This window comes from Hypanus sabinus, chromosome 8, assembly GCF_030144855.1.
Source record: "Hypanus sabinus isolate sHypSab1 chromosome 8, sHypSab1.hap1, whole genome shotgun sequence".
NCBI lineage: Eukaryota > Metazoa > Chordata > Chondrichthyes > Myliobatiformes > Dasyatidae > Hypanus > Hypanus sabinus.
In genome coordinates this window covers 31,828,585-31,855,778 of record NC_082713.1, presented here as the reverse complement: position 1 = coordinate 31,855,778, position 27,194 = coordinate 31,828,585, and the positions used below count along the sequence as shown (strand labels likewise).

The following is a 27,194-nucleotide window of genomic DNA, read 5'->3' as shown; positions in this document are numbered from 1 at the left end:
AACAGATCGACATCATTTCTGTATTGCAAGAAATGGGTTGCTGAAGCATTACAAATTATAGGCTCAATATTTTGATTGTTAGTGTTAGTATCCAAATGCAGTGTTTTCATTGGATGTTCTTATTTCTAACTATTGCTTTATTTCAAATAATGCTCTCAAGAGATAGAAGGAAGGGAAGTGAGGTGATGGAGAGGGTTAATGAAAAGGAGAGCTCTGCACTACTAAGCCAGTTTATTTGAGAACAGGAGCTGGGATGTTTGATAGAAGTTGGTTAAAATGTTGGTGAGCCTTGATTTGGAGTATTGTGTACAGTTTTGATCACCTACGTATAGGAAAATGTAAATAAGATTGAAAGAGTGTAGAGAAAATTTACAGGGATGGTGCCAGGACTTGTGGACCTGAGTTATAGGGAAAGGTTGAAAAGTTTAGAGTAACCACATGCCTTCCTTTTGCCCTCCTGATTTCCTTTTTAATTGTTGTCTTGCATTTCTTATATTCCTCAAGTCTTTCATTTATTCTTGCCTGCATATACACCTCCTTTTTTCTCTTACCAGGGCCTCAATATGTCTCAAAAACCAAGGTTCCATAAACCTGTTATCCTTGCCTTTTATTCTGACAGGAACATACAAACTCTGCACTCACAAAATTTCTTTTCTGAAGGCCAAGTACCAAGTACAACTTTGTCAGAATATAATCTATCCCAAACCACACTTGCTATATCCTTTCTGATGCCATCAAAGTTGGCCCTTCTTCAATTTAAAATCTCAGCTCAAGGATCAGACCTATCCTTTTCCATAATTACCTTGAACCTAATGGCATTACGATCACTAGATGCAAAGTGTTCTCCTACGCAAACTTTTGTCACCTGTCCTGTCTCATTCCTTAATAGGAGATCCAATATCCCACGTTCACTCATTGGGACTCCTATGTATTGATTAAGGAAAATTTCTTGAACACGTTAGGGAAACTCTTTTCCATCCAGCCCTTTTACAGTTTGTAAGTCCTAGTCAATGTGCACGAAGTTTAAAATCACCTACTATTATAATCTTATGTTTCTTGCCAGTCTCCAATCTCTCTACAAATTTGTTGCTCTAAATCCCAAGGATTCTTTGAGTGGTCTATAACATAGCCCCATTAACATGGTCATACCTTTCTTATTCCTCAGTCCTACCCATAAGCACTGCCACGATATTTTTCCTGACTAGTAATGCCTCTCCCCCTACTTAATCCCTCCAGCTCTATCACATCCAAAACACCTGAACCCCTGAACATTGAGATGCCTTCTGTACAGATCCCACCATCCCTGGAAGAGAGCCCAATGATCCAAAAATCTGAAGCCCTCCCTCCTGCACCAACTCTTTAGCCATGCATTAAACCTTATGACCTTTCTGTTTCTGTCCTCACCAGCACATGGCATGGGTAGCAATCCTGGGAGTCCTGTCATTTAACTTAGCACCTAACTCCCTAAACCCATCCTTCTCATGTCATTGGTACTGGTGTGGACCACAACCTCTGGCTGCTTACCCTCCCACTCTACAATGCCGTGGACTCGATCCTAAGTGTCTCCGACCTTGACAACGAGGAGGCAACAAACCATCTGGGAATCTCATTCTCGCCCACAGAACCTCCTTTCTGTTCCACTAATCAACAAATCCCCAATCACTACAGATCTCATCTTCTCCCCCCTCCCCTTCTGAACCAAGAGTGTCAGAGACGTAGCTTCTGCGGCTTTTTTCTGTTAGGTCATTTCCTCCCCCCACCCCCCCTCACCAAAAGTATCCAAAGCAGTATACCTTTTCTTGAAGGGAACAGCTACAGGGATACTCAGTACTGGCTGCCTGTCAACTATTCCCCCTCCTGATGGTCACCCAGTAACCTGTGTCCTGCACCTTGGGTGCAATTTCCTCCCTGGATGTCCAGTCTATCAAACTCTGAGCCTCCCAAATGATCCAGAGTTCATCCGGTTCCAATTCCAACTCCTTAACACGGTCTGTTAGAAGCTGCAGCTGGATGCACTTCTTGCAGGCATAGTCATCAGAGAGATGAAAGGTCTCCCTGCCTTCCCACATCCTACTAGAGGAGCATTCTGTTATATCCGCAGCCCCCTCCTTTGTGAGAATCGCAACAGCACCAGTTGAGGGGGGGATCAGTAGACCCAGGAAGTGGGAGAGAGAGAGACGTGCCGAATAGACACAGGAAATGGGAGAGAGAGAGAGACGTGCCGAATATCACGTTCCACCGGGAGGCAAAATAAGGCGACATTGACTATTGTCTCATGGAAACCACGTGTAAAGCCCTCGGGCAAAGTGGGCTGGTTGAGAGAGAGATTGCATCATCCCAACCTGATTGACACCTGCGACCCCGTGAGGAAGTATAAAGGAGGGTCTGGGGGGGGGACAACCCCTTCAGACGCACCAAGAAGACACGATAGCGATCCGGTTGTAGCGGGAAGCCATTTTGAAGGAAGCCACGTGCGTTAGATTCTGGGCCTGGAATCAGTGGCTCGAATCACGGAAAACCGCTTTTAGCTGACAACGGGGAAGCCCGCTCCCCTGATTCAACGGATTTGCTTCATAAAGACCCCGGCAAGTTTTTCTTTTCTCACCAATCTCTCTCTCTCTCCAACAAATGAAAACCCAGCAGCCCCCCCCCCCCCCCCCCGAAAGCCAGAAGCCTGCAGGAATTTGAGTGACTTTTATATTTCCCTCGGACACTAATTTATCCCCTAGACAAACGGTCGAGCTATTTTCTTATTGATGGTTATTATTAGACCCGCGCTTTTAGATTAAGTAGTGACTACATATATTTGAGTGTTTGTATTAATCTTACATTTGTGCCCCTTTCATTAATAAAGACTTTTAAAAATAGTACCATCAGACTTCAACGGACCTCTCTATCTTTGCTAGTAAGTGATCCCATTACGGGATTACATAACAATTCCAATATCCTGTTTGGTAAATCCACTGCTCGAAATTTACCATAAGAAAGAAGGAAAGAATAGATAATGAACAAACATCCGCCCATTGCCTGTGCCTCTCTTCACCAAACCCTCAACTTCCCACTCCAAAACTGCCCACTCTCACAATGGCCACTCTACTTAAACCCAACTTTTTTATATTGGTCTCTTATTCCATGCAATCTAATGTCTTCCTGAGAACTGTGGCAGTGAAATGTACCGAACACCCCTGCTCAGTTCTTTCAAACTCGCTTTCCTCCACACTGACTCCTCGGGACTGTGGCTGAACTTGGGAAATCTTCTAATTTGTCCCATTATCCAAATAATCGAGTAATTATTTTATTTCCTTATGTGGAATACTGTAAATCTGATTCTCTTTCAGCTTTTATTTATACTATACTTTGCCAAAGTAACCAAGCTTTAGCCAGGAATAAAGTGTTCATGTTTGACTTTGTAACACCAGACTATGTAACAGTTTCTTCCCCCAAGCTATCAGACTCCTCAAAACCCAGAGCCTGGACTGACACCTTGCCCTACTGTCCTGTTTATTATTTATTGTAATGCCTGCACTGTTTTGTGCACTTTATGCAGTCCTGGGTAGGTCTGTAGTCTAGTGTAGTTGTTTTTTTTCTCTCTGTGTTGTTCTTTATGTAGTTCAGTCTAGTTTTTGTACTGTGTCATGTAACACCGTGGTCCTTAAAAATGTTGTCTTATTTTTACTATGTACTGTACCAGCAGTTCTGGTCAAAATGACAATAAAAGTGACTTGATTTAACTTGAATTACCACTTTAGCAAAACTTCAGTCGCAAAATAAAGATTAACACAGAAATGTTGCCTCCTTTCTAAATCCAGGCATAACTTTGGAATCAGGAAACAAAACCTTGATCATCGAGAGAGTTGAACATGATGATGAAGGAGAATACAAATGCAAGGCGACAAATGAGAAGGGAACAGTGGAAATCTCAGCAAACATATCTGTTCTAGGTAAGATTTCCAAGATTAAAAACCAAACTGTAATGTTCTTGGTAATGCATGTAAAGAATTGTCTGTTGATTGAAGCTTACTATGTTGTTAAGTACAAGTCATGTAACTGACTGTTCTGGGTTTGTAGCAGTTGTCTGTAGAGGATTGCTGAGCCATACTTGGGAGTTCCTTGAAGTAAACAACCATGGCTGTGTGGAGTTCAAGTCTGCTTAGTTTCTGACCACTCTGTGTTAGTTGCAATATTTAACAGGACCAATTCGTTAATTACAGGAAGTAGGGTGGTGCAGATCTGGCTGTAGTGCTATGTGTGCTAATATGGGCTGTTTGTTTATCTGCTGAATATTGTACATAAAATTCTATATCAGCTTCATGTATTTTATAATTATTCTGTTTTTTTTCTTTGTGGTTTTACCTCCTTTTTTTGTTTGTGCAGCTTATTTGGTTGCATCTGTGGTGACAGAAATAGAGGCAATGTTTTAGGTCATCAGGTATCAAGGAAAGGTCATTGACCTGAAACCTTGGCTCGGTTTCTCTAACTGCAGCTGCTCTCTGGCCAGATGAGTCTTTCCAACTTCTCTGTTTCTTTAGATCTCCTCGACACTCATCACAACAGAGGAATCTGTAGATAACACACAACCTCTGACACCACAGGAACATTGAAACCTTTTTCATGAAAGATGACAAGTTTTTTTAAAAACTTCTTTTTTATTTCCATTTTAGGGTCAGAAGAAAAGTCCAACTTGGAGCTGATAATCTTGGTGTGCACAGGCGTGGCAGCCACACTCTTCTGGCTTTTACTCACACTTTTTATTCGGAAACTCAATAAGGTGAGGTTGTGAGCAACCTTTCTGCGTGTTAAATTTATGTTAAGAGATTAAAATGACACGTGGGAAAATTGAAAAATTCATGTGACTGAGGAATCATTGCTACTGATCAAGTATCAACCTCCCCTCAGAAATTCTACATCACTATGTCTGAAATGTCACCATTACATTTATCGCAGATTTGTTTATAATGTACAAGCTCTGACCAGTGTTCTACCCTCAGGAAAAGTGGAACTGAAACTACTTCTACTAAAAGAATCTAAACAAACGTTCCATAAATGTAATTCTTACATGAGAGGTCCGCGTATAAAATCAGCCCTAGTCACGAGCAGTAATGCAATCATAATTGTGAAGCAGTGAATCATTGTGGTTTGAAATAATAAAATTCCATTGTTTATGTGAAGGAATTATTGATGGGTTTGAGTCAGTTAATCTCAGATTCAACAGCCAATTCAGAAACGTGCACGTATGTGATAGCCTGATACACCAGTGTAGAACTAGGAGATCAATACAACTCTTTGTTTGACAGCTACCTTCAGGTGGGCCATGAAAGGAGTCCCCTGCGTTATCTGGAATTGAGCTTCATCTAGCAATCTGTTTCATTACTGCCTGTGAGAACTTGTGCAAAATTGACTGCTATAATTTTCAAAATAAAAACAGAAGATGATGCAAATACTCAGCAAGTCAAGCAGCATCCAGGAAGAACAACATTAATGTTTCTGGTTAATGTTCTTTCATACCTTATAGTATTTGGTTTTGCACAGCTGCTCCCTGAGTTGCAACATTTTTTGTTTTCATTTCAAATTTATAGCATCTGTGGTGATTTGCTTTTGTTCCACGCTTCCTAATGCCAACACTTTAAAGAATGCATATTGTCTTTAAAGTACTGTGGAATATCCAGAGTTGTACCAGCCGGCACATGGTTGCAAGTTTGATCTTTCCTTGGGTTGATGGAATTCTTCAGGTATCATATGTTTACAGTCCATCTCTGATTCCAAAATCAAAGCACAGAAAATGTTGGAGGAACCCAGCAGGTCAGGCAGCATATTTGAAGAGGGACAAACAGTCAATGTTTTGCACCAAGACATTGTCGTGTTGAAAGGTCTTGGCCCAAAATGTCAACCGTTTATTCCCCTCCATAGATCTGCCTGACCTGCTGAGTTCCTCCAGAATTTTGTGTGTATTGCACTGGATTTCCAGCATCTGAAGAACCTCATGAGTTAATGACATAAATATTTTGCTTTGGTGATGAAGTTTGCCTTTTAAGCCTATCTGATCATTCAGTCACCCCAGTGCTGTACCACGCTCATGAATTTTAAACCATGAAGCACAATATTCCTGGCAGACCTGCCAGCCTCTAATGAGAATGAGGAGGCAAGAAATTGACATTAGGAAATGTGCACAGCATTGCATTTTAGCAGCCCTTGTGCCATGCAAAACAAAAGAAAAAATTCTCATACCCCTCATGAAAAGATTCTTGTTCTCATACCTCTCCCACCTTCTGTGGACATCCCTCCACTGATATGAGTCCTCGACATGTGGCATTACCTTGGTAGACATCCTGAAATATATTCCTGCTCTTCGCATTTCAGAGTAAGGTGTCAGCTTATCAAAGTGGTATTAAAAACACTTTTCCACTCTTTACAGCACAAAGTCAAAGGGGCATTTCTTAGACTGTTCCTAACCCTACATGTTTTAATTTCTCTATAAATTTGTCTGAAGGGCAGCTGAAACATTTAGGAGAAATAGTTGTTACAAACTGGTTTATGTGTGTCAAAAACTGGAGCTTTTTTTTATATACTTTAGCCAGTCAAGCGAGTTATGGGGAGGGTTTAGACGCCTCTCTAGTAACCTGGTGTAAATTAGCTAGTTCAGTACAGGGTAGAGGTGACACTTCCCTGATCTGTTTTACCCTCTTAATAAGCTAGTTGATGTTTTTAGCCATTAGAACACAAGAGCTATGCAGGCAACACCTTGGTGATGTGAACTGACAACAGCCCATTATTTCTTGCAGCCACGCAGCGCAGATGTTAAAACAGGGTATCTGTCAATTATAATGGATCCAGATGAGGTGCCATTAGATGAGCAGTGTGAACACTTCCAGTATGATAGCTCAAAATGGGAGTTTCCCAGAGACAGGCTCAAGCTTGGTAAGTGTAATATGTATTAAATTAAAGTGGATTCTTTGTTGTTTCTTATGATGCCTTTAGTTTTATACTCTCTCCTTCAAAACATTCATCAGTTGGATCTAGAGTTTGAAACTTTGGTTCGTTTGAGCTTTCTCCATTAGCACAGCCTTTCCCAAGTTCTCCTTCTTCCTATAATCCATCACCCATCCAATACTTGCTGGAACTCATCTGCCCTTCTAGCTTAAGGCTAACAAGGCCTGGGCTGATTTGTCTATCCCTGAGCGGTGGTGAACTGACTCTTTGAAATGTGCAGCAGTAAAGTAGAATTATGATATAAATTACTAGACCATTTCAGAGGGCACATAAGAGTCGACCATACTGTTGTGGGTCTGGAATCACATTCACCAGAATGAATCTGGCAAAGCTCCTTCCTGGGACAATTAGAGAATGAAACGAGTTTTTCCAACATCACCAGTCCTGAAGAAGGGTCCCAGCCCGAAACGTTGACTTTTCATTTCCCTCCATAGATGTCTAACTACCTGAGTCTCTCCAGCATTTTGTGTGTGTTTCTCTGGATTGTTAGTCTACATAGGATTGCTCATTCGGTAATTTAACCCCTGTTCTACAGCTGCTCCTTCCTACTGTTGGCATATGGTCTTGCTCTTTCTCACCGTCTCTGTCTTTGGGATTCCCCCTTTCTTAGCAAGGAGCAACTAACGGTGTTTCATTTAGTTTTAGTTTCACATTATATGACACTGATTTGGATGATGGAATTGATGGTTTTGTGGCTGAATTTGCGAGCAGTACAAAGATAGGTGGAGGGGCAGATAGTGTTGAGGAAGCAGGGGTCTGTAGAAGGACTTGGACGGAATAAGAGAATGGGCAAAGAAGGGGTAGAGTGTAGGGAAGTGTATAGAATGCACTTCGGTAAATGGAATAAAGGCGCAGACTACTTTTTATAAACAGAGCAAATTTAGAAATCAGTGGTGCAAAGGGGCTTGGGAGTCCTTAAGCAGGATTCTCTAAGGGCATCAAAGATTACAGGGAGGAAAAGATGGGGTTCATTTGCTCGTTACTACGATTTGATTTCATTGATAGATTTCCTCCACCATCTAATTGTAAATTTTGATATAAATTTTTTTTGCTGACGGTTTGATGTTGATACTTAGAAGCTTTTTGTATGACGCATGGCTCCAGGGTTGAACACCTAATGGGTTCTTTTTTCTTCCTCACCTTTTTCTTGCTTTAATAGGGATTTTCTTTCTTCTCTTTTTTTTGTGTCACCATATTTTTCAATCCTTAATATTGTTTTTTATTCCCTTTTGAGACACTGTAAATGTTATTTACTTCAGTGTACTCTTGTTGTTTTGGATAATAATAATAATAATAATAATAAAAAGATTTAAAAAGAAAGAAAGATTACAGGAAGAATGAGGTTGAGAGAGATAATAAATCAGTCATGGTAGAATGGCTGAACTGGCTCAATGGGCTGAATGGCCTAATACTGCTCCTGTATCTTATGATCTTATAATAAAGCCTACTGGCCCCCTGGCAATTGCTTCCCCAGGAGGCTGAATTCTATCCTGATGTTTGTGAAGCTCAGCCCCAAACCCTGAGCATTATGGTTGCTTCACCCTCATTCCTTGGCTTCTGCTTCAGATGATGGCAATGTGTCGAACTGTGTTACAACCTGTAAAAGAACTAATATTGTCTGTTTTCTTATGGAGTCAGGCCAGTATTGTGCAGAGTTTAATTCATTTTCATTATTATCTGATAGTTTGCGCTGAATTGTGCCATTTTGTTCAGGCAAATCCAAAATGACTCTTGTTAACTGACTATTTCTATGCCTAACCACAGGCAAAACACTGGGACTTGGTGCATTTGGCAAAGTGGTGGAGGCATCTGCCTTTGGGATCGATAAGTCATCAACCTGTAAAACTGTGGCTGTGAAAATGCTGAAAGGTATGTTTCTGCACGTCAGCAAATTGTTATTTTGTGGAGGCACAGCAGTTACTAAAATTAGCTGCTGATTATAGGCAGTTCTAATATTTTCTAGGTATTTAAATGAGTCATTCTAGAATGTTAAGCTACCAATCAGACATAAGCTGCAGCCCCAAATGTTAAGGAATGCTGCTCTTTCACCTTGTCCAAATCTACAGTGGAGCTTAAAACTGTGTGGCATGCTTTTTTTTTACATTTTTGTCATTCAGAGCTTCTTAATAAAACTAAACAATTGATTTATTTTTTACACTGGAGACTCAAAATTGAATGAAATTAAACTTCAGCAGGGAATGCAAAGCAGTGAAATCACTTTTTTTTTGCTGCCTTTTACTTCTGCTCCCAATGGACAACCAAAGAAATAACTCCGTTCCTATCTAGTTATACTCCCATTGTATAGATTCTTCAACAGCAGGGGTTCCCAACCTTTTTTATGTCATGGATCCTACCATTAACCAATTTTTTCGCTCAGTGCATGAATGAAGTATTGACAAGAAATCTTCCCTAACGTTCTATAAGAACTAGAAGGGAGTGTCGGCTATTCTGTTGCTGTGCCTTCTCCTGCATCATTTTTATCCTAAAGTCACTTTCCTGCCAATACTGCCTAATCTTTGATTTTCCCAATATTGATTTCTGCTCCAAATTTACTTGGCAATGGAGCCACCACATCGTCCCTCACACACAGTTTCTTAGTTTTGCAAAAGAAATGGTGGAAAGTTGAAGCAAGTAATTCTTCAAAATAATATGTACTGGAAGTTGGCCATTCTGGCTAAAAAAGTAGATGAGTAGTCTGTTTTATCTCAGTAACAAGGATCTATTGATTATCCCAACGCACTTCCTTGTGCCAACATTATTTCCTCCCCCCAGCAGTGATTGATGCTGCTTTCACAGATCAGAAATAACGTTAGGATCATAAACTTTATCTGTGTTGTCCATTGAATGTACTGGAGGATTAAAGCTCTAATTGTCTCTGCTCCAAATCAGATCACCTAACATTTGGATATAAAATTTGGAGCTTACTTACCTGTATGGCCAAAGTTAGAAGTAATCTGATATCTGTATTGCAACTTTCACATCCTCAGCATAGCCAAGAGATCCATGGCCCCAAAATACTTATGAAGCAGAGTGGCTGTTTCATTTTTCTAACTAAGTATGATCCCACAATCTATGAGGAAATGAATTGTCAATCTGTTTTAGGATCATACAGCACAAGAGGCCCTCCAGCCTATCACACCCGTACCCATCTACACAATTTCCATTTTCCTGCATTTTGAAATTTCAAGCTTCAAAGCAAATTTATTATCAAAGTGCATGTATGCCACCATATATCACCCTGAGATTGCAGGCATTCACAGTACATTCAAAGAAACACAATAAAATTAATGAAAAGCTGCACAGAAACAAGAATGGACAAACCACCAATGTGCAAAAGACAACAAATTGTATATGCACTTAGTATATATAAATTGTGCATATACTTCTATACCTCAGCCTCCTTGCTCCAGGGAAAACAAGGCAGGCTTGTCCAATATCTCCCCAAACCAAAGTCCTTCAACCTAGGCAACTTACTGGTAAATCTCCTCTACATTCCTAATGCAATCACATCCTTCTCCCAATTTTGATAATGGTATCTGAGGTTTACTTGTTCAGCAGGTCATTACCAGCACTTCTACGCTGCAAAATCTGCTCTCTTGATAATCAATCCTGTAATTGACCAGAAACCCACCACCCCCAAATATTGAAGTCCTTGATTACTTTATCCTGCACTAACATCCAATGACAATGTCGAAACTTACCATTCCCCCCCCCCCAAGCTAATTAATCCATGCAGTCAACCCTCCCCAACAATTCTTTGCTGATCACAGGCCTGGACCAACACCTAGTCTTAGGCTTAACTAATTTTCTTTGTCTGTTTTGCTATGGTGATGCATGTGGAGGAAAAGTCTTCATTTTGTACAAGGCCACGTGGCAATGTGACAAGATGATGGGTTCATGCACTGCCACATTTACCAGGAATAGAGTCTCAAACAAGATACTTGTTGGCCCCTTAAACATTGTCTATTTAATCTGCTGTACCTTAACCTTTCATTTTAAAAGTCAGTATTAAGTATAGTGGCTTCAGATGTTGTAAGTCTTATTTATCTCAGATTCCCATATTTCACAGTTCATAAAATAAGAGCTATTGTGTTGAAGTTTATTTTAGTCAATGGTATTTTTCATCAGAAATTCACACAATAGTGTGTATTCATTTGGAGCCTTGTGAGTTGTACAAGGTTACAGGTATGGCTTTCAATGGGATGTCACAAGATCCAACTTGAATTTCAGCCTCAATCATTTCCAATTTTTTTTTGGAAGAGATACAGTTTGTTTGCCAATTTGGCATGCAATGTTTCACAGAGAGACAATATCAGACCTAAGTTAACCAAGGAATGTCCTTAATGCCATCTGTAGAGTTCTCTAACAACTGAAGTTCTTCAGTAGAAAAGTAATGGCAGTATTTGTGAGAGAGATTGTTAGTGGAAGTAGATAGTAGATAACTTCTGACTATCGACTACTTTCTGTATTGTTATAATGCACTTCCTGCAACAAGGTGATTGAATTATCCAGCACTAATGCACACCAGGACATACAATACAACCCCTTCCCCAGCCCTGCCACCACTTCCTCTTTATCATGCGGTGAGTCTCCTCCAGTCTCTTTCCACAAAGAACAGTCAAATAAAAAAGCACATCATTGAGTATGAGCAGCTAAAACAGGCATGGTCTGACACTGGGCCTAGGGTTAACCCTTCACTATCTTGGCCATGCTAACTTCAGGGGTCACGTGAACAGAGATCAAAAACCACCAAAATAAATAACAACTTTCTCGTATTTATTTGTTAGCATCCTCACACACTGTTGATGCATTCTTTGAAATTTCATGTACACGGTATTCTGTTTAACTTCAAGTGTTTGTTATTGGAAGTGATGAGTCACTGTGTTTATTGTGCTTGTTCACTATAATCTCACTCTTCAACAGAGGGGGCTACTGCCAACGAGTGTAAAGCACTTATGTCAGAGCTGAAAATCCTTATCCACATCGGCCACCATTTAAACGTAGTGAACATACTTGGAGCCTGTACCAAGCCTGGAGGTAAGGGCTGAAGCTTACAGCATCTGCTAAACCACTAGTGAATTTTGACAGCTCCCCCTTCTTTACAACATTCCTCCCTCTCTCTGCAGAAATAGCTCTAATGTTCTTTCGAATCAATCAGTACTGAGAATTTCAATGGTCTACCCCACTAAATGAATCCACAATTCTATTTTCTTTATGTTAGCATAAGCAGTAAGTTCCCTGTTTGCTTTATGAGAGCTCTAAATAATGGATGCTCCTGACACACTCAAAGCCAAAGTATTTTATTTACAAAATTAAACAAAGTGTCAAAGACTCAATCTCAGTTTAAATTACAAATTTAAATTAAGATCATTGCTTCCTGAATTTCCAGCTCCAAGATTTATTTTTTGATTTGTTAAGAGTATCATTCAGAGAGAGAGTCTGCATTAAGTAGGGCATCTCCTGTCAGTCTGATCACCTAGAGTAGCAGAAATAATGGCGGAAGAGTTGCTGTTAGGTGTGTGAAGCACATCAGCTAAATTGTGGAACAGTTCTTCAAGTTTTTGGACCCAGTTTGAAGGACCCAATTTTACTAATCAGGTCACCCTATGTGCAATGCTAGGCAGTGGGCCCATGTCACTCAGGCTTGTGGAAACCCCCTGCAGCTGGTAAGTTACAGGGGTAAGTTCCTCACATTCCTTTTGCAGTTTAACCTTCAGGCAAATCCAGGAGAAGCATAAAGGCGTCTCCCTGCTCCACCAGATCACAAACATCCTACTTCTTCCACTGTCCCTAGTCCCTTCAGTCCTACATCTGAAACAAACCAGGATCAAATTACTATCCTTTTATCTGGAACTTGAATTTACCAGTACTAAATATTTTTTATATAAAAATCAAAATAAATTTGCTTCATGCATTCTTTAGAATGAATATTATTTTTACAACTTATTTATCACCTGGAATGATACAGCATAATTGAGGCCATTCAGCCCATCAGTCTATTTCAATTCCATGCAAGAACAATGCAGCTAAGTACAACCTCTGCCCTCTCCCAAAAAATAAATGCTGTCCTTTCAGATAATTACATTATTCTCTTTCAACTTTACAATTCATTATATATCTTCATCTGTTTTCTGTAATAAACATGTTTTATTTGCTATTAAGATAATGAATTTTTATTTTCAAGTTAACAGCACCCCTGCTATGGAAAAGGACTATTCCTGTTGGCTAGTCCTAGTATACCAACAGGACACAACCAGTAGCAAAGGGCTAACATTAAAGCTGAAAATTAGACATTCTGATTGTAATTCATTAATCCCTTTTAGAATATGCTTAATTGTGGCACTGGATGCAAGGCTTTCATGGTACAAAATCTTAACACTGTTCACTGTCTAGGCACACACATAAACTATAGCCACTTACTGTAACAGGAGGAGACAGAGAATGACTAATGCCTGCAGATCGTAACTACGATAATTTAAGGATATTATTGGAAGGAGTAAATTTTCAGCGAAGAGGAAATACTTTAATTTTCCCCTTTGACTTCCAGCAAGCTAGAGGATCAATTCATCTGCTAACATGGCATTTTACTGCTGAGTTGCCACTCTGTGATCCACTTTTGCTGGGAAATATTGTCATTAATCATTTGGCGAATGACACTTCGCTGCAAAAATGACATCAGTTTTAAGCTCTGCACAACAATATGGATGTGCCAAAGTTGTAGGTGATGAGTGTGTTAGAATTTCTCACAAGTGCACCCCAAACTCATCATTGCTGGGTGTCAGCTGGTACAACCTATGTACCAGCCAGAGCTCCGAAGGATCAGCTTCTCTCTCAATTTTAATGGAGAGTTTCTGCAGCAATTAATTGACATGCTAGGTTTTTCGTAGATTATTTTATTTCAACTTTATTAACTTTTAATCATTTTTATTTGTTTTTATTACTTTAATCATTTTAATAGACTTTGAATATTATCAAGTTTCAAAGACTTTAAAATACTTGACAACTTTGACAGTCAGCTAAGTTGGAAGTGTAGCCTAGCCACCTATCAAATGTTTGAGCTGCTTTATGGGTGGCCATCCCATGTGATAGAAGCTCCAATGCAGAAGGTTATGCTAACACATTTAATTTTGACAGGACAAATGGACTGTCTCCTCTCTGCAAACTCCCATTGGGGCAGCTGCATGAGGCAATTGTACTCTTTTCTGCATAGAGTTAACATAAGCAGGGCTCTGCTCTCTGCCAATTCTGAGTCACAGTTGGTTTCATTCTGCCATCTGGAAGTAAGGTTAAACATCCACAGCACAAACCAAAACTAAAGGATGCTCATCATATTGGGATGATTAGCTTTTCTTGCACCTCTTCTGCTACGATAGCTACCCAAAGAGTTAGACTATTATTACGTAAAAGGTACCATGGCTCATGGTATGTGAATAAAGTCACTAGAGAGAAGTACCTGGTAGACATGAAATCATCTTTTATTCAACTAAGTGAGACACAGCAGGCATCATATTGAGACCCTTTCAGAGGAACAGGCCTACTCGATCCAACAATATATGACGTTTTATATGCTAAAGATCAAAGAACAATTCTATATTTACAATGTTTCAACAATGCTTTTTTTGAATTACATATAACTTTCACACCTTCTTTTTACAAACACACACACATACACACACACACACACACACAAATTAATTTTAAATCAACTTTGTCTGGTCTTCCAATTAAGGGTGGTTTATTGCTCTTAGGAACACGTTGTTCAGGGCTACATTTAAAAATTAATCTACAGTCCATATTCAAATCTGATGATTAGTGGATAAAGTGAATACTTTGCTAAACACTCTAAGTCCTGAATATCTAACAGCTCACTGCAACCAACTGGGTGTTATCTAACCTAATAGCATCTGTGGAGTTAAAAACTGAAAGGTAATGACAAACATGAGAAAATGTGCAGATGCTGGAAATCCAAAGCAACACACACAAAATGCTGGAAGAACCCAGCAGGCCAGGCAGCATCTATGGAAAAGAGTAAACAGTGAATGTTTCAGGCTGACATCCTTCTTCGGGATTGGAAAAAAAGAGGAAAGAACTCCCCCTTTTTCTCCCTTCCTTTATAGTCCTGGTGAAGGGTCTCTGCCCAAAACTTGGACTGTGTTTGCTTTTCCATAGATACTGCCTGGCTTGCTGGCTTCCTCCAGCATTTTGTGTGTGTTGCCTGGAAGAGTTAATGTTTCTGGTCAATGAACCTTCCTTAGAATTGCAAAGGTATTTGCATAGTTTTGGCAGGCTTTGATGGTCTGACATGTTGATTCTGTCCCTCTCTCAATGTACACTGCCCAACTGCTGAACTTCTGCATACTTTATTTAGCATCTGCAGTTGTTTTTTTGTTTAACTTTAATGTGTGTTCTCTACCTTGGATACTGTATCATCCTGCACATTGCATGCTGTCTGATATGAATGTTTCTTCAAGCATATCTATCAATCCAGAAGGAAGAAATGTTTCCCAGCCCAAATTAACTTTTCATAATCAAGATGACAGTTTTAATCCAATCCTCATTTTTTGGCATGTTTATATAAACACGCAGACATTAAAAATTCCCAAAAGATGTACCATTGCTGACTTCTCAAAAATGCATTTTTGATCGTTATATTTTCTTTTCCCACCAGGACCTCTGATGGTAATTGTAGAATATTGCAAGTATGGAAATCTGTCCAACTACCTCAGGAACAAAAGGAATGATTTCATTTTAATCAAGGTACTGCAAGAGAGAATGAGAGCAAGATTCAATATAATCTGAGAGATGATGGTCTAATTAACAACCCAAAACTTGCAATTAATAAATATTTCATTATAACACAGCAAAAGACTTATGTCCAGCACTACACTGGCTAATTCAATGGTATTGAATCTTCACATAAAGCAGGTACTTGCAATAAAATTGATTAATATCAGTTGCATTGGATTGTAACTAATAACAGAATGTAACTGATGATGTTATGAGTGTGCTATATGACATCTGCTTCAAGTTGTATGTTTTTTACAAATACAAGAAATCACATAATCAGGAACAGAAACAGTCCACCTGGACTAATATGGAATAATAGAAAAAATTATAAAAACAAACGGCTCAGGCATCTAAATGATGGGTTTTGCCTTGGATCTCAAATCAAGTGGCATTGCTTCGTGTGAGGAACCTTCAGCTGGTCCACTTCTGGATGATTTACATTGAAGCGCATCACCAAGTTCCATCTATTCTATACACCTGCCTTGCTGGAGTCTCTAAATCTGGAATCTGTCTATTTTCAGTGTCAGAAGAATGTCAGCCAGCCTGAGACACTCAGCGATGAGACCAGCCCTGACATCCTGGAGAGCACAAAGCGTAGACTGGAGAGTGTGGCGAGCACAGGAAGCTCCACGAGTTCCGGATTTGTGGAAGATAAGAGTTACAGTGACACAGAAGAGGAAGAGGAAGGTAAATCCATCTTCCTTCCTCATGTGCTACTTTGGGAATAATTCAATTGCCATTATTGTTCTCGTTAATCTGTTGCAACTATTAAAAATCTATCACAGGAGTAGTTTATTATACAAGTGGGGCATTTCCTCTTCAAAAGTGAATCCCTGATTGGTTTTAAATAGACCTGTTTAAAAATCAAAACATCCTGTTGGGCTTTAAAAAGAAAACAAGACTTTATTTTACAAATATACAAAAGTTTTTTCACTAACAAAAATACATACAATAATCAAGGGTTCACAAAACTATTTACAATTTCAAATTAAAATATGATTGCTATTATCTACAAAGCATTCCAGTCCCTGAGGTGTCCAATCAACAGACTGCATTTATATTATTGTGGAACAACTTTTGAACAAAGCTGTCCTGTGAGGAGCTATCATATTTGTCGATTGAAATCTGCTTCCACTGAGTCAGTCATTGATTGGCCCGTTTAAAGGATGCAGACGCTCTTTCCCTTTGGTTGTCTTGTACACCACGGAACCGGTTTCTGGTTCTGGGTATAAGAGTAGCATGTGGGGAAGGCCCAGTCTCTTTCATTTTCAATCTTTTTTTATTGATTTCCAAATAAAGAATATACAAATCGGAAGAGGAGTTTAACAAGTAGATAATATAAAAGGCATATAAACAGCAAAAGTAAAAACAAAAAGTATATAATATCAAAATCAAATAAGTAAAATATTATGCTGTTATATATACAATGGTCAAAAAACCACAACTCCTCATAACAATCATAAAAACAAAGATTGGAAATTTTATTGATAAGGGGAAAAAAAAACCATGAACTAAACTGAAACAAAAAACAAAAAAAAGAGAAAAAAAGGAAAGAAAAAGAAAGATTGGGCAGTCCAATTGAGGATAAAATTAGAAAAAAAAGAGAGAGAAAAAAAAACACATCCTTCCAGTCATCTCCGAACCTTCATGGATAAGGATTTTCCCCAAAGAGAATAAAGAAAAATAAATAAATAAATATAAATTAAATCATGTGAGAATATTGAATAAAGGTTTGCCAGACTTGTTCAAAATTAAAGGATGTATCAAATGTCTGGCTTCTAATTTTCTCCAAGCTGAGACATGACATAATGGAGGAGAGCCAATAGAAAACAGTAGGCGATTTAGATTCTTTTCAATGTAACAAAATAGCTCTCCTAGCCAGTAAAGTTGAAAAAGCTATCACATGTTGGGCGGAAGCAGACACTTTGCTTGCTTCCTCTGGAATAATCCCAAAAATTGCTGTAAGTGGATTAGATTGAACGTCCATATCTATAACTTTAGATAATATTCCAAACACATCCCTCCAAAAATTATTTAAACTTACACATGACCAAAACATATGAGTTAGAGTAGCCATTTCTGCGTTACATCTGTCACAAATAGGGCTTATATTCGGAAAAAATATGCGCCAATTTATCTTTGGACATATGGGCCCTGTGTACTATCTTAAACTGAATTAAGATATGGTGTGTGCAGATAGATGAACCAGCCTCTTTCTTTCGTCCCCAGGGCCCACTTCAGGCTGAAATCATGACCAGCGCTGAAGGACCATTGAGAAAGGGTGTTGCGTTTACTTAGTTAAGAATTCATTTGTAGAATGCTTATTTCTTCAATCTCATAATTTGGGAAGATTTAATGGAGTACCTGTTAAGTTTAAGGCTGACTGAATGTCTAGTATTGTGCCTTCTGTTGTTTGGCCGGCTTAGTGTTTCACTGTTCATTGTTAAATAAGTAGTTAATGTGCCCATTCGAAATCTGTGTCCTCTGGTCCACTCAGTCTGCGTCCACATTACAAATGGGTCGGTGACAATCCAATGCCTTTTGCTTCAGTTTGGTACCACTTTTCCAAATTTGCATCCTGAAATACATATCTACAGCAGGATCTGCCAAAATGGAATATTGATATGATGTACAGCATTTAATTATGACATGATTGCATCACTCCAGGCTGAATACAATGCTGATCCTCAATTTGTTTTCCAGATGGTGAAGACCTCTACAAACGGCCCTTGGCCATGGAAGACCTGATTTGTTACAGTTTCCAAGTGGCAAAGGGCATGGAGTTTTTGGCTTCAAGGAAAGTAAGCTAAATCCCAGTTTTCACTTTACTGTGTCCTAATGCAGGGTCTCAACCCAAAGTATCAGTTTGCACTTTCTGCCTCCACAGATGCTTCTTGAACAGCTGAGTTCTTCCAGCATTTTGTTCTTTGTTCATTTGCTTTACTCTCTTTGGTACCTTGTGCCTTCACAACTAACATGGGAGTTCATCAGGCAGTGAGGTTGTTGAAGTTTAAATAATTTGAATGATCTGTGCTCCCAATTCACCAGGCAAAAGTGCCAACTTTTAACCAGATGAAGAAGGGTAGGGGAAGGGCAGAACCTACACATATCTATACAGCAAATGATCCATCTGTACAGCAATGAAGCCTTGCCCCAATGGACAGTGGAATTTACTATCATGAGAATTGCTAGGTTCTCATGATAAGTAGCATAAATAGATAAGTAGCAGAAAATAAGTTGCAGCAGCGCTAGAATATCACAGTAATGCACAAAGTGCCATTAGTGCAAGTATTTGAGTCCTTCTGTGTGCTCACAGTTTCTGTCATTGTTCTGTGGGAGTGGTGTGATGGAGGCCATGGCTCTGGGGTAGAAGCTGTTCCTCAGTCTATTTGTTCTGGCTTTTAGTGTCCTGAACCATTTGCTGGAGGCAGCAGGTCAAAAAGGGAGTGGCCTTGGAAATCGGATTCATACTTAAGTATAGATCATTGGAAGAATGAAATTTTCAGCTGCATTCTACTTGAAAAAATTACTTATAATTTAAGAGATAAATATGAAATATTTCTGAAAATTTGGCGCCCTTATTTACAAAAGATAGGATTAAATATATAGGTGCTCCGAAGATAAAATTATTGGTTATTTGGGGAAAGAAATAAATATATATACTAAAGCTATTATGAACTCCGTGGAGCATGTGGGGATCTTCCAATATCCAGGCATTCTTTCTTTCTTTCTTTTTTCTTCTCTTTTTTTTTCTTTCTACAGGGATATGTTAGGGGGGAGGGGTTAAGGGGAGGGGGGAAGGGTTGATAATTTTTTTTTCCTTCTGTAACTATTTGAAAATTCAAAAAAAAATTTATAAAATAAAAAAAGTGAGTGGCCAGAGTGTGTGGTGTCTCTGGTTATGCTGATTGCTTTCCTCCTGAGTCTCCTCGAATAGATGGTGTCCAGTCCTGGGTGCTCCATCCTGTCTTTGGAAAGTGGGAGGAAACCTACACAGTCACAGAGAGAACATAATAATTCCTTATAGACAGTGGTGGGAAATGAACCCAGGTCACTGACATTGTAATAGTGTTACGTTAACTACTGTCCTACCACGCCGACCTGCTTGACTGCTTGTGAGATGAAGGAACAGAAAGAATTGCAGAAGGGTTGAGATGAGACAGATAGCCATATAAAACATTGGTTAGACTGCACTTAGAGTATTGAGAGCAGTTCCAATCATGGCATTACAGGGTAGACGTGGAAGCTTTGGAAATGGTAGAGAAGAGGTTTACCAGGGTGTTATCTGGATCAGAAGGCATGAGCTATAAGGGGAGGTTGGAAAAATCTGAGTTGCTTTCTGTGGAGTGTGATAGGTTGAGGGGAGTCCTGATAGAGGCATTGATAGGGTAGACAATCAGAATTATATTCCCAGAAAATGCCAAATAGTAGAGCATATGCATTTAAGGTGAAAGGGGGAAGGTTAAAGGACTTGTTGTGGTGAACTACATATACCTGTCCGGACATGCCCCCCCCAGCTGACTGCTCCTGTGGCTCCTCCCACAGACCCCTGTATAAAGGCAATTGGAGGCACAGACCCTTCCTCAGTCTCCAGGATGTTGTGTGGTTGTCACTTGCTGCATGTGCTTTCTTCCAGCCAATAAAAGCCTACCTTAACCCACGTCTCAGAGTTATTGATGGTGCATCACTTGTGTAAGTTTTTTTTTTACACAGAGAATGGTAGGCCCCTGGTTACTAGAGATATTGGTGGAAGCAGATACAACAGTTGTGATTAAGAGGCTGTTAAATACATAAATATGCAGGGAATGGAGAGATATGGGTTACATACAGACTGATGAGATTCATTTTAATGGGGCATCATGTTCAGCACAGACATTGTGGACTGAAGGGCCTGTTCCTATGTTGTACCGCTTTTTGTCCAGTGAAACAGAGGCTAACTCAGGCAGAGTATGAACAGCAGTCAAATGGCCTGCTTCTATGTCACACATAAGAATATTCGTCAAATAAAATTCTCAATATTCTGTGTAATTTCATGCCACTTTTGAGCAGCGAATGATTGCCTGTTCTTCTTCTGCACAGTTTATGGCTAGCAAGTGAACCAAATCTCACAAGAATCAAGCTGATATTTCATATTAGTTCTTGTGGTTTTAAAGGTGATCCTTGAAAAACCTCTAATAGGTCTGGAGTGGCCTAGAGATCTCCATTTCAAAATGGTCACCCAAAAAGCAAAATTCTATGCTGAGCCCAAAGGAAAGGAAATCTTTTTTATGACAGAAGCAATGCTAACACAGTGCACTAATTGAACACTAAATGTATAATGATGTTAACAGAGACTAGCACTGTGATAAGTTTTGGCCATACTGTAAGAGGGAGCAGAAGAAAACATAGAAAGAACAGTCAGTAATAATTAAAATATTGCAAATATAAAAAAATTAATTTGTTTCAGAGTTTGTGAATATTTTGTTTTAATTCAGTGCATCCATCGGGACCTGGCAGCACGAAATATCCTCTTGTCCGGAAACAACGTTGTAAAGATCTGTGACTTTGGCCTGGCTCGTGATATTTACAAAGATCCAGATTATCTGCGAAAGGGAGATGTAAGTGTATAAGATGCCAACTTTCTATCATAGAAAATAACAGTTCTTCCAGCTTCTCAGTTTTTGATTTTTGGTCTTGTGAAGGCATGAACACTACCTCACTACTTTTTTATTTTTTTCTAACTTAACTATTTCAAAGACATATATTTTAGATTTTTTTCTCTATTTATTTATCATGTATTTCATTGTACAGCTGCTGTAAAGTTAACAAATTTCACAACACATACCGATGATATCAAACTTTATCAGTGAGACCCGACGTAGATTGGAAGACCATTTCACCGAGCCAGATGAAATGGGATCTCCCAGTGGCCACTCGTTTTAATTCCATGTCCCATTCCCATTCCAATATGTCAATCTATGGCCTCCTCTATTGTCACAATGAGGCCACACTCAGGTTGGAGGAACAACACCTTATATTCTATCTGGGTAGCCTCCAACCCAACGGAATGGATATCGATTTCTAGACTTCCGCTAATGGCTCCTTCCACCCCCCAACTCCTTCCTCCACCCCCTTCCTCCCCCTCCCCTTCCTTCCTTCCAACCCCCCGTTTCCTACTTCCTTCCCCCTCGAAACATGTCTGTTGCTTGGATTTCAGCATTTGCAGATTCTCTCTTGTTTGTGATAATAAACTTAATTCTGATTCTCTGCAGGCCCGGCTGCCACTCAAATGGATGGCCCCAGAATCTATATTTGATAAAATCTACACAACTCAGAGTGATGTCTGGTCTTTTGGAGTGCTGTTGTGGGAAATATTTTCCTTGGGTAAGCTTAAAGAAACAAGACATGATTAAAACCAGTAAATAATGTTGAAGTTGTCTAAAGCTGTATGCCAAAAATCATGAAGCATAGCTAAATCCTCTAAGGATTTACTGTGATGCATTTGATATTGTGTATATATTCTACTTATGCAGATTGCAATATTTTTAAAGAATCAGCTTAGGCACTAGAAATAATAATGCATGGACTCAAAAACCATTCCATTAATTATGTAAAGTATCATTCTTGGAAAATTAGGTTATGAGATTAACATAGATTAATGTGAGTGTGTTAAATGTTGTTCTCCATAGCTTTAGGAAATTTGCTTTTATTGTTTTTTTCAAAGATGTGATTTCATTCATTTATCCCTTTGTAGAATTCAGTATCTGTGACCTGGAGATGAATTGCTAAATCCCGGTTGAGATTTGTTGCATTGTATAAAATGGAAAGAGGCACAGACAGAGTGAACTCGGGCCTCTTTTTCCCAGGGTGGAACTGGCTAACAGAAGAGGGCATAATTTTAAACTGATTGGAGATAGTACAGGGAAAATGTCAGAGGTAGTTTTTTTTTAACACTGTGATAGTGGGTTTGCGGGACACGCTGCCAGATGAAGTGGTAAGGGCCGATACATTAGGGACATTCAAGATCCTCTCAGATAGGCACATAAATGGAAGAAAAATGGAGGGCTATGTGGGAAGGTATCATTAGATTGATCTTGGAGTAGGTTAAAATGTCAGCACCACATCATGGCCCAAAGGCTGTAATGTGCTGTACTGTTCTATTTCAGATGAAAGAATTTATTTTTCAAAATATCAATAAAATACACAGCCATAGTGCTAAAAGAGAAGAGATCTTCCTTTGTTTATGTGCATACTGAAGTAGGTGTCTTGAGAATCTTTATAATTTTACTTGTAATATTAAATATTGGTCAGTATTAATAAGCATGTTCAGAAATATTAGCCATTGGTTGCATTTACCTCTGCTTATCACACTCCATTGATATCAATGGAATCAGAAGTTCAGCACTGAATACTACCAGTCGACTGCCAGGGCAATCACAAATGTTCTTCCTTTCAATTGCGTGCAGGTTTTTAAATTTAAGACAGATAAAGCTCTAAAATTTGCGGAAAGTGCTCCTGATATGATTGATTTTTATATATAAATTGATGATATATTTGTGAGATATACTTTGAGGTATTGATTTCTGGCTTTGATTATGGGCACTTGTCGGCTCTGAGGATTAATCAAAACATCATGTTCATTGTTTCTGTCTTTCTTTCCAAAGCCCGGTAAATCACATTTTGCTTGTTGGCCTGGAACTCAACTTGAAAGTCACGAACTGAGGCTATTCTGTGTCTATTGAGATTCTGCTACTCACGATGACTTCAGTTTAATTTGTTTCTCTATTGCTTCTGCAATTCTCAAGACAGTCCTTACCTTTCCTAGTTTACTCAAGCAAAGAGAGAAAAGTGGAGTTATCATTTCAGGTTAATGAACTTTCATTGGAACTGTTAATTCGGTTACTTTTCTGCCTTCAGATACATTGAGTTAATTTTAGCTGATGTTTTGACTAACTCATTCACACTATTTGCATTACAATGTCCAACAATTGCTATATAATAATCACGGTAATTTTTCAAATTGTTTTCATCCATGATCATTACCAACCTTAACAGTAAATAGATTTTTTTCAGTGACCAGTGTCAGTGTTGTATGAATACTGATGCCATCTTCTCTCTACAAAGATTGATTGAAAAATCCTTTTGAATTCAGTTTATAACTAACATTTTTCTGTTGTTAAAAATTATACAGTTTCACATTGGTTATGTCATTGGAGAGGTAATTCAGATATTGAAGTCTAAATACTACCAAGATATTAAAATTAAAGTATTACATTAATTAAATAAATTTGGAGCTGAAGGTAATGAAATAGCCGTAATATTAGCCATGAATTCCAAATACTATTAAAGAATCTTTTAAAAGGTGTTATAGACACCACAAAGATTTTTGTTCCTTCGTTTCTTTTTGTTGTGAAGCGTTTGAACTCACAATATAGTCACAGTTTTAAAAACTGGCTTCACATTAAATGTGATTATTATTCATGAAGGGTAATATTTAAATATAATGAACAATGCTGTCTAGGCAAGGTATGTAAATAGCCAAAAACAGATTGAGGAATGAAAATCACCAAATTGGCACCTGATCCCAAGTGCTTTCCAAATCTAATTAATTTTCATATAATATGCAAACAGCATTTCCTTATCACAGCATATCAATAGAATGGGTAGTCTTAATTTAATCAAAGTACATCCCACAGTTTACTCCTTTATCTTATAAAGAATGGAAGCTTTAGAAATAGTTGCATTGTGCTGAAAGTTACAGAATGAATGGTTTCTTGTGCACGAAGGCCATTGCCTCATATATTATTTTGTACCACTTCTCTCAAGCAACAATAAGATTTAAATATTTGTACCATATGTTCAAGTCAAACTGCACTTCAGTCATCATTTTCTTGAGATGAACATGACCAGCAAATTCTGTACAGAACAAATCTATAAAATAATACAGTTTGCTTTGAACAAAAAAATGCAAGGATAGTGACAGCACCAGGAACTGCACATGTCACAATCTGTGGCATGAACTCCTCCTTGTTTGCAGGATTTTGATCTGAAACCTTGACAATTTATTTCTGGCTGCTGCATACTGTATGGCCCACTGATTTCCTCCAGCTGGCTCTTCATTGCTAGGAAAAGAGAGTTAAGGCCATATTTCTCTTTTGATACACTTGGCAGAAGTTTTTGCCTGGATAGTACATATAGGAAACTCAGTCAAGGGCAATTCCATCCACATCTCTAATGGATGGAAAATCAGGCAGGCTGCGTTATGGGCATTCCTCTCCACCCAGTTTTCCTTAATATGGTACACCCATACTATCTTTTATGTCAATCTTAATAACAAGATAAGTTGTTCCAACCCAACTGTGAAGTTTAACCAATTAACAACAAAGAACATTTTTATTAATTTCAATTTCAAACTCAGCTTTAAACATTTTTGATCAAACTTTAATCTCATTAACAAGAGATGGAATTTCACTACAGATGGATATGTGTTAATGAACTCTGTAGAGAGAAGAGTCAAACCTGTATCTTTACCATATTGATGTTTCAGTTATTACATGGTATTGAGAAGGACACCAACCACTGTAAAGCTACAGAAGCTGTTAATTAATTTGGAAATGGCTGGTTAACATGCATGCAAATGTTTTATCATTTTCTGATATAATGGTCATCTTTCACTTTAAATAGAGTAGGACAACAATATCATGAGACACAAGTACAATCACAAGCATTCATGTGAGGCTGCACTACAAAGCACTCAGTGCACTCTAAGCATAATCCTGTCAATCAAATCCATGTTACTCTTTCATGGGATATGGATGCCAATCATGGGACATGGGATATGGGTGCCAGGCTACAACTTAAAGTCCATCCCAAACTGCCCTTAATGAACTGGTGTGAATTGCCTTCTTGAACACCTATGGGCTTTGTGATAATTGTAAATCCACAGTTTTGCAGTTAGAAGAACACTAATATGTTTTTGAGTTGAAACTTGGAGGGAATCTGGAAAGTGCTTATATTGGCTTGTGTCTGCTCCCGGTCTTTGGGCTGGCAGAGATGGTGGCTTTAGAAATACTTTCAAAGAATCATTTATGAGTAGAGAGTGCACACTGGAATTATCATGGTGGAAGACGTAAATGTTTGGCATGCTAAGTAAGGTAAAATCCAGATGTGATGCTTGTACTTCACTAGAGATACAAGAGCAGCACTATCCACCCACCTGAGAATATGGTCAAGTGACTTACCTAGGCCTCATAAATGGGGAGAAAGCTATGGGGAATTCGTCACCAAAGCACTAAGCAAGAAAGCATTACGAATCAGTACAAATCTCTGCCAGGGGATGGGCTCTTTGCTCAATAGACCCTAGATAAATATAAGATTAGTTTTCAAAGCATAATAATCCGATTTCCTTATCTTGTTGATTTAGGTTACAAAAAGGAAACCTGTGAATTATTTTAATCATATATTCAGTTGGCCTCTTATCACCGATTAATCTCTCCCTTTTCTCTCTTTGGCTGTTGCAATTACAAATGATGGAAACTTCATCTCAGGAAGTAAAGTGGGAGTGTGTTTGTTGTTACAGAAACAGTACATGGAAGAACAGCGAAACAATTATGATTGTGTCCAGGTTTAGAAACAGGCTGGTGGAAAAATTCTAAAATGTAAAATAAAGCAAAATGTGTTCTAGTATTGATCCTTAAATAGTAATGTTGTAATACTTAATGTTTTATATTTAATTTATTTCTTTACTAGTTTAACAAGCATTAAAACCTCTGAAAATAAAGGATGAAGGAAATTAATTTAAATGTGTGAAGTATGCAAATGATAATATTCCATTAGTCAAATTTCAATAGAAATAATTTAATATTTTGGGAATGAGAAGTGGAATTAAAACGGGTGGCCACTTGGAGATTCCCATTCCAACATATCAGTCCATGGCCTCCTCTACTGCCGCAATGAGGCCACACTCAGGTTGGGGGAGCAACACCTTATACTCCATCAGAATAGCCTCCAACCTGATGGCATGAATACTGATTTCTTGAACTTCCAGTAATGCCCCCCCCCCACCATTCCCCATTCCAATTTCCTTCTATCACCTTATCTCCTTACCTGCCCATCACCTCTCTCCGGTGCTCTTCAGCCTTCCCTTTCTTCCATGGCCTTCTGTCCTCTCCTATCAGATTCTCCCTTCTCCAGCTCTTAATCTCTTCCACCAATCAACTTCCCAGCTCTTTACTTCACCCCTCCCCCCTCCCGGTTTCACCTATCACTTTGTGTCTCTTCCTCCCCTACCCCCAGCTTCTTACTCTGACTCCTCATCTTTTTTCTTCAGTTCTGATGAAGGGTCTCAGCCCGAAATGTCGACTGTTCATTCTTTTTCCATAGATGCTGCCTGGCCTGCTGAGTTCCTCCAGCATTTTGTGTGTGTTGCTTGGATTTCCAGC

The 27,194-nt window shown here is 38.9% G+C and overlaps 1 protein-coding gene across 1 annotated transcript in view; it reads left to right on the top strand.

Moving 5' to 3' along the window:
- Positions 1-27,194, top strand: part of kdrl (kinase insert domain receptor like) — a 193,954-nt gene that overhangs the window by 135,665 nt on the left and 31,095 nt on the right. The window contains exons 15-24 of the mRNA XM_059976939.1: positions 3,810-3,941; positions 4,662-4,768; positions 6,780-6,915; positions 8,752-8,856; positions 11,911-12,024; positions 15,656-15,744; positions 16,296-16,461; positions 18,478-18,575; positions 21,249-21,371; positions 22,026-22,137. Of these exons, the coding sequence (XP_059832922.1) occupies positions 3,810-3,941; positions 4,662-4,768; positions 6,780-6,915; positions 8,752-8,856; positions 11,911-12,024; positions 15,656-15,744; positions 16,296-16,461; positions 18,478-18,575; positions 21,249-21,371; positions 22,026-22,137 (1,182 nt within the window). The remainder of the gene's footprint in view (positions 1-3,809; positions 3,942-4,661; positions 4,769-6,779; positions 6,916-8,751; positions 8,857-11,910; positions 12,025-15,655; positions 15,745-16,295; positions 16,462-18,477; positions 18,576-21,248; positions 21,372-22,025; positions 22,138-27,194) is intronic.